The 12,204-nt window shown below is 41.8% G+C and overlaps 1 protein-coding gene across 40 annotated transcripts in view; it reads left to right on the top strand.

Moving 5' to 3' along the window:
• The window catches only part of LOC118512827 (glutamate-gated chloride channel), a 108,743-nt gene that overhangs the window by 61,085 nt on the left and 35,454 nt on the right, over window positions 1-12,204 (top strand). For 27 of the 40 annotated variants that reach the window (XM_036057823.1, XM_036057820.1, XM_036057816.1 and 24 more), the window contains 4 exons: window positions 8,035-8,949; window positions 9,777-9,791; window positions 10,241-10,329; window positions 11,673-11,759. In XM_036057823.1, coding sequence (XP_035913716.1) covers window positions 8,045-8,949; window positions 9,777-9,791; window positions 10,241-10,329; window positions 11,673-11,759 — 1,096 coding nt within the window. In that variant the 5' untranslated portion in view covers window positions 8,035-8,044. The remainder of the gene's footprint in view (window positions 1-8,034; window positions 8,950-9,776; window positions 9,792-10,240; window positions 10,330-11,672; window positions 11,760-12,204) is intronic. The other 13 variants (XM_036057840.1, XM_036057857.1, XM_036057835.1 and 10 more) reach the window with 3 other exon arrangements.

Raw genomic sequence — 12,204 nt, 5'->3', positions numbered from 1 at the left:
TGGAAATAAGACACACCTTGTTGTGTCCTCCATTCATCCTTAACTTATCCTGCGATGGACGACGTTTCGGTTTTTCTCTTGTTTTTTTGTCCTTTTATTTATAACCATCATGCACATGATTATTATTGTAAGGTTTATTTATTTGCTTCCCATCTTCTGTGCGGTCCTGTGCAAAGACACTGCTGACGAAAAAAACATACGAGTGGTAAGAATGATCTCAAATTTAAAGGATGCTTCAACATTTCGGCTTCCACATGCTTTCTTCCACCTCCCAGTAGCGCATTAGCTTTCCGTGTTTCCCAAAGGGACTCAAGCACCACTTTCACAGCGCCCTTAACAAGCGGCGTGGTTCGTGAGCCGCGGAATCGTTGCCGAAGATGCCGAAAATTTATTGCCTCGCCGGAGATAATGCTAAATTTATGATGCTCCAAGCATTTGCCAGCAGCAGCACCAGCAGCAGCACCGTCAGCCAGAAAAGCAGAAAATTCGTTACCATAATCATCATTAAAGTGAAAAGTTTTTCCTTTGCTGGTTTGCTTTCGGGTTTGTTCGCGTTTTCTCTCTCCGTGCGCGTTGTTACATCTCTCGCTACGCTCTATTTACGCTGTACCTCCTTGCCCGACCTGGGTACTCCCAGCTGCCCGAAGTTTGTTGATTGTGAAAACTACGACAAGTCGTTCCGTTCTGCTTGAATTCCATTCTTAAGATAGTCAATGTTCTTATTTAATTTTTTTCTCATTTTTTAAGGTGGAAAAGCTTCTCTTCAAACAAGAATTGTCCAGCACCGAAAAAAAAATCAAGAGAAAGCCATGAAAATAGTGCAAACACTACGATTTGAGTTTGTTCAATTTGTTTTCTCCCCGCCCCAAACAGGTTACCGGCGGACAATGTAAGCCATTCAACTTTTAGCTAAATGGTTTTCGCTCGGTAACCTGGTTCGGCGCAAGCTTTCTGGTGCAAGTGGGCAAGTGCAATAAAATTGAATTACCTCATTGCGAGTAATTAGATAATTTACTTTCAACGATAACAAAATTTTAGCTGCATTTCGTTCAAAACGCCGGCACTATGTTTTTGTTCCATCTTCCGTTGCTTGTTGGCGTTACAGATATAACGAGCCATTCTTTCACACATTACTTCGACGTGTTCTTCCCACGGATACTCGGGATGGCTTTAAGCCGGCTGCTTTAGTGATTAAAGGAATGCCTAATAAGCCAGTCCGGCCATCCGCAACTGGATACAGTCAATTAATACCGCTTAAGCCGATGCCTAATCACACTTACTCCGGGGATGATCCAAACCGCACCGCCCGGTACCGGCCGGTTAGATGACGGATTAGTGTGCCACTGTGTAACTAAATAATCCTTCCTTGCCTATTCTTGCCCCTTCTACCCGGTCCACCCAGACTGCGGTGACTGATGGACATTCGATATCGATGGATAAAAGGATAATTGCCACGGTCGTAATGTCTTCGGACGTCGTTACCCCGCTTCCCGAGGTTCAGCGTGCTGCATCTAGTCACCTCTTCTAGTTCCGCTCAAGAGTGATGTATTACGTGACCGGAATTCGATACTGACCCCGAAAGCCTCTCGGCTCGTTGTAGCTCTACCGTTTTCCGTTTCGTACTAAAAGTCATCAACTTATCTGTTCTCGGGATTGTGAATGTGACGGTGAGATGATTCACCGAGTAAAACATTTTCTTGAGGATGAAGCATATTTATATCTGGAACATGCTCTTTGCGTTTGGAATGGTTGGGAAAATAGATTTTGTGCCTCCTTGCAATCAATGTGAAGGTATTTTGAAATGGAATTCGATGGGCTCCTTAAACGCAAAGATAAATGAAGGAATCGACTTGGGTCGAGCTCAAGTGGATGAAAAATTTACGTAAAAGCCGTCTTATTTGTTTATAAATTGGACAAAAATACAAATTTTTAGGAAAAATGGATGAAATCAATCAACTGTAAATAAGGAATAAAACATACAAAAAAATGAAAAATTAAGAATGAAACTACAAAATGGTACAATAAAGAATAAGTGTCATATGACAAACCGAACAGAAAAAAAATTAAACACGAGTGTAACAAGAAACGAAACAATGAACTTTATAAAAAAAAAACTTAACAAATGCGTAAAAAAAAGAAACACTGAAAAAGCTTAGGCGAAAGGATAAAAATACAATAAAAGCATGACGATAATAAATGAAAATGAATTCAAAAAATCATCGTTTGTACTTCACATACAATAGAAACGAACAGAAACAGAAATCAATTTTTGGAAGCTCTAAAAGAAGCCATGATCTAGCTGATCAATGTAAATAATATTGCAGAAGTCAGTCTTTAAATACTTATTTAAATTAAAAGCAATCTTGTTGATAAATGTACCAAAAATTTACTTCTAAATACTTTATTTACTTATTTAATTTTCTTACTTTTGATTAATTTGACGAGGCCAAATTAAATAAAAATCAACTGAAAAAGATACCTTTTTTCTACAACTTTATAACTAAAGCTTGCGGAAACTTTGCAGGTGAACAAAAACACATAAGAAATTCCACCCTCGGAACCATTTTAATTCATTTAACCAAAGGTACGGATGTAAACAAAAACTTTAATTTCAATTGACGCTACCTAAAACCCCTTTCTTTGCTCGCAAAAACCAACCAACAAAAAAAACCCCTCTGAAATCTAAACTTACCTGCCATGGAAAACAACACAAAGAAACACGAGCAGACATTTCCATTTCCAACGACTACCGTTACCACCACCGAGACTGGTAGAAATATTTACGATGCAAAACTTTCTCGCCGCCTCGGGTTTTGTACCAATTTGAATTGGTAAGCAGGAAAAAGCCAAGTTCCAGTTGACGCAAACTTCTTCCACGGGACAGCTCACTCCGAATGGTGTTTTTGTTTCCGGTGCTCCACCGTTCGCCAGCATCTTTACGTGGTCTGGAGCAAAAAAAAAGGCTTTCCGCTCAAATTGCTGTCATAGAATTGCTCTGATTCTTTGCACTACCTCGAGCGTTCGTCTTTGTATTTTTGCAGCAAAAACTTACCAACGCCTGGAGTCTTAATTCCCGTGGTCAACATTTAGCTTGCGTGGAAGGAGCGATACGACTGTGAAGCCAGTCACACTAATAAAGCAATTCGCTGTGTCACTGTCAGCCCGATCGGTAAAGCGCCACGGATTCAATAAATTCATAACGAAATAAGCACTCGCGCGACAGGTTTGGCAGTTGCGTTTCTAAGCTTGGTTCGTTGATTTTGAAGATTTATTTCATTTCAGCGATTTAGCGGTAGCGGCTTCGGCTTCTGTCACTGGCTTATATTTTATTCTGTTCAAACACAACCCACCGTGCTGAGCAGCAAATCTCAGCGTGCCTAAACGCAGCTGTCAAAATGTATCCTTTTGCTGTCACAACGCAACATCCAGCATCGGCTAAGCAAACAGAGCTAGCAAGCTCGTCTTCAACCGTGCGTACCCGGTGGAAAAGCGTGTACACGCGTTCCAGACATCTTCTTCCCCGTGGTGGGTGCGAAGGTCTTTGCCCTGCACGGGTCACGGGAGCCTGTGGTGTGCTAAATTAGCAAAAAAAAACCAAACCAACCAAATCCATCTCCACTCGTCGCACAAATGAATGTGCCTGGAGGCATTCCGATAAATAAAACATTACATTATCCAAAGTCGGCGCTACGGGGAACAATATACATTATTCATTCGGCTTTCGGGGAAGTATTTGACATCGCATCGGAACGTAACTCCAGTACAAGAGGATGGTTGAATGAGTTCTTGTTCGCGAACGAGAGTGAAAGCTTTAATTTCTTGTCGCAATACGGTATTAAGTATGAGGAGTGCTATTGATATTCTGAGGCAAACGAATTGTACTTTTTTTTTTCTGGTGACAAAATATTTCCATTGAATTCTTCCAAATATTCAAATAACATTTGATTTCAAGTAAACTAGAACTGGCGATCAAGAAGTTCTATTTTTTCTGGCTTACTAGACTTAATTACTTTGTAGTTGGAAAGCCAGTCCTTACTACGGGAGACGCGGTCTCTATGGGATTTGTTCCTCGGTCCTGCCGTTTGAAGACCGGCCAATAATGGTTTATTGCATCTACCACCGGACTGTCCGAGAATAACTATTATGAGTTGAAATTTTCGACGAAATTTATCATCAACGATTTCATGAGAAAACAATTAATAAAGTTGCTGCTAATACGGCTTCGAGGTGGCCTACCATTTTTTATTCTCAAGGAACGGCCAGGTCGTATTGCTTGAGCTGTATTACTTAAAATTAAATTATAATTCTCCAACACAGCTTCAGCTAAAGAATTAGGGCCGGAAAGAAACTTAAATGAAACTTTATATGATTCAAAATTGGCTGTCAATTTTCTCTTGAGCATTTCTAACCTAAGTGCTCAGGATATTTCAGAACTCTGAGTTGATGTCAAACTGTCTTATTCTTCTTCCTTGGCACTACAACCTCGAGAGGTCTCGGCCTGCCATTTCTGGTTTTCTGTGACTTAGTTTTACCCGTAGCAAAGTAGTCAGCCCTGCGTATGAGGAGGTGGTGTGAAGGGGATTTGAACCCCGGTCCTGCCGTATGAAGACCGGCCCCTTACCCTTTTAACACATTACCTTACAAAAAAAACGTATGGTATCTTAGGCAATAGTAGAATAAATTAGTCATTAAAAAGACTTCGTTGTTTATGCTCACATTTGACCGAGTTGAATATTCATAACAAGATTCATTAAAATCCTCTGTTAAAATGAAATAATTACTACCCAAATGCCGAAAAACTTTAAAGAGCGAAAATTATAAAGTGGTTTAAACTGTTTCGATAAAATCAATTCCTGCTCGCGATGACGCTCTTTAACAACACCTTCCATTGCACTCCAATAGTTCAATGTTTCACTTTCAAGCGTAAGACACACGTTATCCATCCTTACTACCACAACGATCCATCACCATGTCAAGTGCCATCAGTGTCAAAAACCGAGTAACGAAAATTCAAACCAGCCACCAGGCGCCTTACTACTGTCACTTGCAGAGCGCCTTACGTCCTTAAGACCATGTGCGCCATGTCAAACCGAACGTCAGTGGCAGATACAATTATCCTCCTTTGCACCCACTTCGCACCAGTTTTCCACACCGTACTCCCCGCCAGATTGATTTTCGGCTGCATGACGAGCAGCCGCCGACGAACTGCATAATTTCTCGATTGCAATATGGTAATGCCATAATTAAAATTGAATAACATCATCACATATTTGCCGTTGTGTTGATCATTGGTTTTTGATCATCCGATAAACGGGTACAAACAATTCAATGAATTTCATGTTAGGGTCACTCACATAATTAGGGAGTTTGGGCGATGAATCACTATGACCCCTTTTTTGTGTGGCCAACCAAGCAAATAAATCAGAAAATTAGGCACGCACCAAACTATGCTTTGGGTTTTCATTTGGCTGTTTGATTTGAATTTTTAATCGGCGAAAAATGTGGCAAAATTATTTAAAACATATCACAACTGCAATAAAACGGCAAACCGAATGCGCATTACCGATTATTCATGGACAATATTTTACCCCCCCTGAAACCCCCAAAAATAGCACTCTTCGAAATGAGATACCTTCGCCGGCTACCGTGTCTAGCTCGGGTGGTGCTATCGTCTGGTCGATAATTAATTTCACCACTAATTTCATTACGCTAACACCACGCAACAAACGTACAGAACGTCCATCCTGCGCACTCAGCCCGCAGTTCCGAATGTGTGCTGCAGACCACCGTCACCATCACCATTGGACCATATTACAAATTAATCGTTTGATTAATGGGTCTGTATTTGCCGGTGGCGTCTATAATTTCAGTCCCGCACATGCACGATGACAGTGCAAACTTTACACGAAACCGTGCGCATGTCGTTTTGAATGTTGCGAGCTTACAAAACGACTCCCCATCTCGTGCGACAAATTGATGCGAGTGTGTGTATGGCTCTTCCGGGACATGCTCCATCCCCGATCAGTATCGGTCAGATCAATCCGGCACGATGGAAAGAAAACGTCACTTGCCCTGCGGGCCGAGAACTTGACGATGGACAATCTCTCATCATAAATCTTGCTGACCCACCCCGGTCGGTGCAGGCAGCCGTATCTACCACGGACATCCGACACCGATTTGCCGGATCGGATCGCAACGATAAAATTAATTAGATTGAAATTGCCGTACCATGCCGACGCCGGTGTCTTCTTCTATTCGAAGGACGTCATTTGCATTAGAAGCACTTTTTCGCCCCCTGGGCTATCCCGATTAGTGTTGGGGTCTGTTCGATTGGTTTTTGTATCTACTAGCTCCTGTCGAGTCACCGACACATCGCTTCTGGTCGATTACCCTGCAGGGCATTATAAGGAATCCATGATTGTAATAAAAACTGTAATTACAGTGTAATTACTGCTTCTTTCCGGGTTGCTTTCATCAAAGAATGGCTCTTGAGAGTCAGGAAAGAATAGGGACATAAGTTTTAAGCAACAAATTAAAGATGTTATCTGTTGAATCGCTTCAAAGTAGAACTTACTTACACCATTCTTCCAACGCAAAAGAACCCACAGAGGCACTTTTTCTTGGGCAACCGAGAACAACAACTGAAGCATGCAAAACACTCGTCTCAACCAACAGTGCAGCTTTTACGATTCGTTCGATCAAACAGCAAACCCACCGCCAATAAGGGAGCATTTTCAAGCCAGCCACTCCAATCGATCATAAAGCCACAGCTTAAATGGCTGGTTTAGCACTTTTTTGTTCTGATGCGAATCGTCGGTGCAAAGGCAAGCAAAGGCAGGAATGTTTATCGGTATCGATCGTACCCTAACAATTTGGAATGGAATAGATGCAACGGAGGAGAGTTAATGTGAAGTTGGTTGTAAAGTTTCCAAGGAAGAGCTTTGAGAGGGAGTTAAATTTTGAGGAGAATTTCTACGCTTCTTTGTCAGCTTTGTTTAACGACTTCTCATTTAAAAACCAATTTTTCTTAACCTTAATAATCGACCTTATGACTATCATTTATTCTATTAGCTCTCTAAATACAATTTACCAAAATTTAAAAAATTATAAATAGAAATCAAACATGAAATAGACCACCGTATCAAAACCATCCGTCGTCGTCTCTTAATCTCACTTTCAATGAAGAAAAAACATTACTCGTGCTCCATGCTCCAACCATTATTCATTCTTGTTCCGGACCATGCTCCAAACGCGTTTCTCGTCGTAATCGTTAATGAACATCATCATCGTCTTAGCATCATTGCTTTGAGTTGTTAGCATTTGCTTTATTCGTTAACGACGATACCGAACGATGGCACAAAAAAGCAAACCCAGCATTAAAAAATCCAAACCGAAATTTTGCGAATCGCGTAATCGAATCGGTATTAATTTGGAATTAATGATATCGATTTGTGCCCTTCTAATGGTTGTTTGTTGACCTAGCGATGGGTTTGAGCCAGGAGGGAAAAATCATGTTTCCACCTCACTATGGGGCAAGCAGGAACGTTTTTCTTGGCATTGATATTGTATATTGTATTGATTATTCTTCGATTGATTATTTAAATAACCTTACAACGATTTATCGATTGTTTAAATAACCTTTTGAAAGAATAATGCTTACTTTATTTAGGATTTTTCGTACACTTAATGAAGAACTGGGCGCCTCCATCGATAAGTACAAGGAAGCATTTATAATATTTTGTAGGAAAAATAACTTCGCTAAATGAAAACCGAATTACAGAAGCAAAACGTAGATTTTTCCATAAAATCGACCTCATAAATTCAACACTTGCAAACACGTTAGTATGACCCAGCTGTGACTTTCGGGGAATTTTTGCTCGATGTATTTATCTCCATTATTTACCATTTGATTATAAGACGACCACTGGCTGCTTAAAATACATCACTTTCTTACATACTTTTCTCTCTCTCTCTCTCTCTCTCTCTCTCTCTTTCATGTTTTTCCTTCCACTGGTACATCACGTACCGTTGCAGATGTCATAATATGGGTTACTCGTGCGAAAGTGCGCATCTACAGTATCGACCAGTACGATCGGACCGCAACCAGCGAAGTTGGTCAACCGAGCCACTGCAGCTGGACACCAGACCGACCACCGGTGACATCCGTCAACCACTAACCACAACCGCAACCAACCACAGCAACCGCTCACGGCCCTGCCCCTTCCAGCCACCTTCCTCCACCACGCTCCACCCTTCCCGGGTGCCGACGACGACGGCCGACATCACCGCAAGGATCTCACCGCCGGAAAGTTTCTCCAGCAACCGGTGCGCAACAGAGCCGGCCCCGGAAAGGACGCTGGCCACGCTTAAGAAACGGCGACGAAGTCTAACCCCCACCGATCCTGCGCCGCTCGCCACCATTCCACACCGGTGGCCGACCGGCTCCTTCAGCCTGCTGCGCCCGTCGGCCGTGTTCGACGGGTACTCGACGATCGTGCTCGAAAAGCTGTCCCGCTTCATCAGCCGCCATGTAGCAGTGACCGGTGGTCGCACCCACCACCATGCCACCGTTCCACTCGCTCCCTTCGCTTCCCCACCCGCATCCTCGTCCACAAGCGCTACCAGTCCAATGACGCGCGCCACACCGTCCAACAGCAGCAGCAGCAGCAACAGCAGTCCGGCGACCGGAGCAGCAACCCGAAGGCACGATGACGAACCCTGCCGCAGCGAGGTGCGAACTGTTGACGCGCAACGCCACGCGGATCCAGCGCAATTCCAGGCCCGCGGTACGCAGCGGGACGGAGCGGGAACGGTCGGTGGCCGGCCCGCCGCCAGTACCAGTCACCATCTTGTAAGACATTCACTTTGTTTATACGCAGCCTCTAGTGTACTACTAGCGTTATGTTATCTAACGATACCAACAGTTGCCTCAGACACAGCACACCCCATGTAAGTACCGTCGGCGGTCGGCGAATGCTTAGCTACGTTCGCTGTCTCATCTGTCATTTTTGGTGGTGTCATCTTGTCAATCTTACCTTCCATTCGCTTTTCGGTTTTGCTCACAACCTTTCTGGGATCTCGTTCGTTGTTTAATAGCTTGGTGAAGTGAAGAGTTTTGCTCTGAATTTAAGCCGGGCAATACTGCAGTGTGTAACATAACTATACTTAAAAATGTCCCCCACCAGAAGTAGGTTCATAAATATAATCATGGAGCGAGGATAATTTTTGTATTGTCCTATCAAAAAATATTCCTAAAATATGCAAACACCAAAGATATGCTTTAAAAATGGAAGATTTTCCTATAAATCCTCTCTTTGTTCGCTCCCTAAAACAATTATCCATATAGTTATGTTGAATACTGTATAAAGGCCTCATTATTCATCCATTATTTGTTCTACTTTCATTCATTTTCTAGATGTCCAATCGTTTAACTTACCTTACAGCTAATTATTCTCTCTGCCAGCTTTCATTCTCTATTATTACTGATATTTGCGCTCTAACGCTAGTCTTTCTTAACAAACTCTCTCCATAACCTAAACCTTTGAAGTAGAAGCTAAAGGATCAAATGCTCATATCATACCCATAGCTACTGCTGAACATTCGAATGATACTAATAGAGTACGCTAGGCTCGCTATCAAGCAATTGCGCTGATTCTAAAATTGTTTACCATTACCAAGTTGGGTACAACAGTACTGACAAACATCTCCACAACTGTTCTAACCATCACATTCTGTTTCTCCATATTCAACTCCCCCTTTCGACTTAACCCTAGCAGAAGAGGAAGAGTTCGGTAAATACCCCTAAACTGTCTAGAACTTATTCACGCAACCGAAAGACGCAACGCCGTTTTTATTCGCATCACTAAACTAGGACTACTAAAATCACGAAACAGTTTTTTTCAAAACCCAATGTAGTAGAGCCGGTTTTTTTTACCTTACACTTGGTGGGTCTATCCACACGTGCATATGTATAGCAGACAGTCAAACACAGGACTTACTACTTCAGCTGCTACCAGAGCGTACCTGTGACCAGGAAGTGAAAGTTGGTTCTACTGTAACCTTCTCTATCCTTTCGTCAACCAATCGTTTCTACATTTAGCATTTTAATGCATGTGTTCAAGTGTTATTTTATGTTTTATTTTTATATTAAGTATTCACACAAAATTCTACTTGTTAAAATTCGTTTAAAAAATAATGTGTTCTTCTTCTTCCTTTCTCGTCCGTCACTCGCTCCACGCAGATTCGCCGAAGGAAAGTCGGATAAGGAAATTTTAGATCATCTGTTAAAAAACTCCCGTTACGATAAGCGTTTGCTACCACCAGTGGACGGTAAGTGTGTTGAACTTTCTTTTTCCCCCTTTTTTAATGAATAATTTTTAAATTCCTTTCATTTTTTACTATTTGCTGATTATGACAACTAGCTGTCTATCGTAACGAACACAAAGAAAATTTAGAAAAAAAAAACTACAGCAAGTTTTGATTTTTATCGAATAGAGAAGATGCTTGCTTCTATTACTAGACGATTTTATATAGTTCAGAATATTTTGTTGGTTGATTTTTTAAATAAATGATAATTTTTTTAGTAGTTTTAAAATCATTTATAGAATTTTCATTCGTACATGCGACTTAGATATAAGCTCATTTTGTATTATTCACTCATTGGGTTTGGTCCATTTTATGCTTCATTTTCGTTCATCAATATCTCCTTTTCTAATTGTTTTATATTGTGTCTTGCTTTGTGTTTCCCTTTTAAGCTTTACTAAACCATCCTTTTCACTGTTTATAGTCATCTCTTCTTTGCTCATTCTGTAAGGATTATCTGCTGCATTAATTTGATCTTTGATTTTATTTGAATTATTCCGAATTATTACATGCATGCAGTTTTTTTATGGAAAAATAATGGAAAGTCCTGTACAAAATTAAGAAAATAGGACAGTGATCACTATTTTTCTGCTTGTGTTTGCTCCGCTTCCCCTTTTCCGTTCGTCACGCCAGCTTACCCAGCGCATATTGTTTTTCCCCGCGTTTCGGCACTCACTTCAATGTCACGGTTTTGCAATGGTTCATACGTATCCTCAGTGCAGTACATCCTGCTCGCATAGTGCTTGTCTCATCCAGTAGTTTTGCATACAACTTTCAACTATTATCTACTACCGTCCAGCTCCTTTGCTACATCAACCACATCAACCTTCGAGTTCGGATGGTGACAAAGTGTGTAACGTTCACTCAACTGTCGCCTGGACGACGACGAAACGAGCAATGTCTTCCACTCTCAATCTCTCACTCTCTCTCTCTCTCTATCTGTCTCTCCTCGACATTTCTTCCACACAACACACATTTGAGTAAGACTTCAGAGAAAAAGGAATCCAACAGAAAGCAACTACCCTGCAAGGGAAACTATGAAACAATTTCTTCAAACAATCATTGTATTCCACACACGCACACTTACATAGAAGCAAGGATAGCGATCACACACACAGAGGCATGATAGCTAGGAAGAAGGGACACAAATACATAGGTCGAAAAATTTGATTGCTCCAAACCAATCTCTAGCAAGATACGTATACTCGACCCCCACTTCCCCCCATCCCCCAACCCCCCTTTTCAACCATTTCCAAAGGCTAGTAGTGTCGTGTTTTGCTTCTTCTTCTTATCTCTCTTCCTCTTTGCAGATGCGGATTTTTGCTGTGGCATGCACACGCCGGAAATGGCTAAACACATACCGGATATGCGTGTTCCAGGACGACCCCAGAATCGTGGTCCGTTTGCTTTCCCTTGTGCCCTTAATTTTGTCTGCTACCAAGTTTCGTCCGCTACCACTACTACTACTACTTTGTTCCTCATTCCTTTCACCCGTTCAACCACCCCCCTGGTTTCGATTTTGGCGTACATTGTTCGTTTTTTTTGGTTTGATTTATGTTTATCGGTTTTCCTCGATGTGCTTTGGTTTTTTTGTTGTTGGGTTTTTGTTGGTTTTTTCTTTCGTTGTGCGTTCCCTCACATGCATTAGTACGTGTTCCGCGCATAAGCGCCCTTTCGCAAATGCGACCGGAAATGGATGTTTTTATATGTTGTGTTGCCACATGCCCCGGAAGCCGGATGTGTTGCTCTGTGTTGTGGGTCATCTGTTGAGTTCGTTTTGTTTGTGTGTGCGTGTGTGTGTCTTCAGTGTTGCGTTTTGGTTCCCTTTTCATTCATTTGCTT

The sequence above is a fragment of the Anopheles stephensi genome, chromosome 3, assembly GCF_013141755.1.
Source record: "Anopheles stephensi strain Indian chromosome 3, UCI_ANSTEP_V1.0, whole genome shotgun sequence".
NCBI classification, from domain to species: domain Eukaryota; kingdom Metazoa; phylum Arthropoda; class Insecta; order Diptera; family Culicidae; genus Anopheles; species Anopheles stephensi.
The sequence above is the reverse complement of the archived record's forward strand: the minus strand, read 5'-3'. Positions and strand labels throughout refer to the sequence as shown.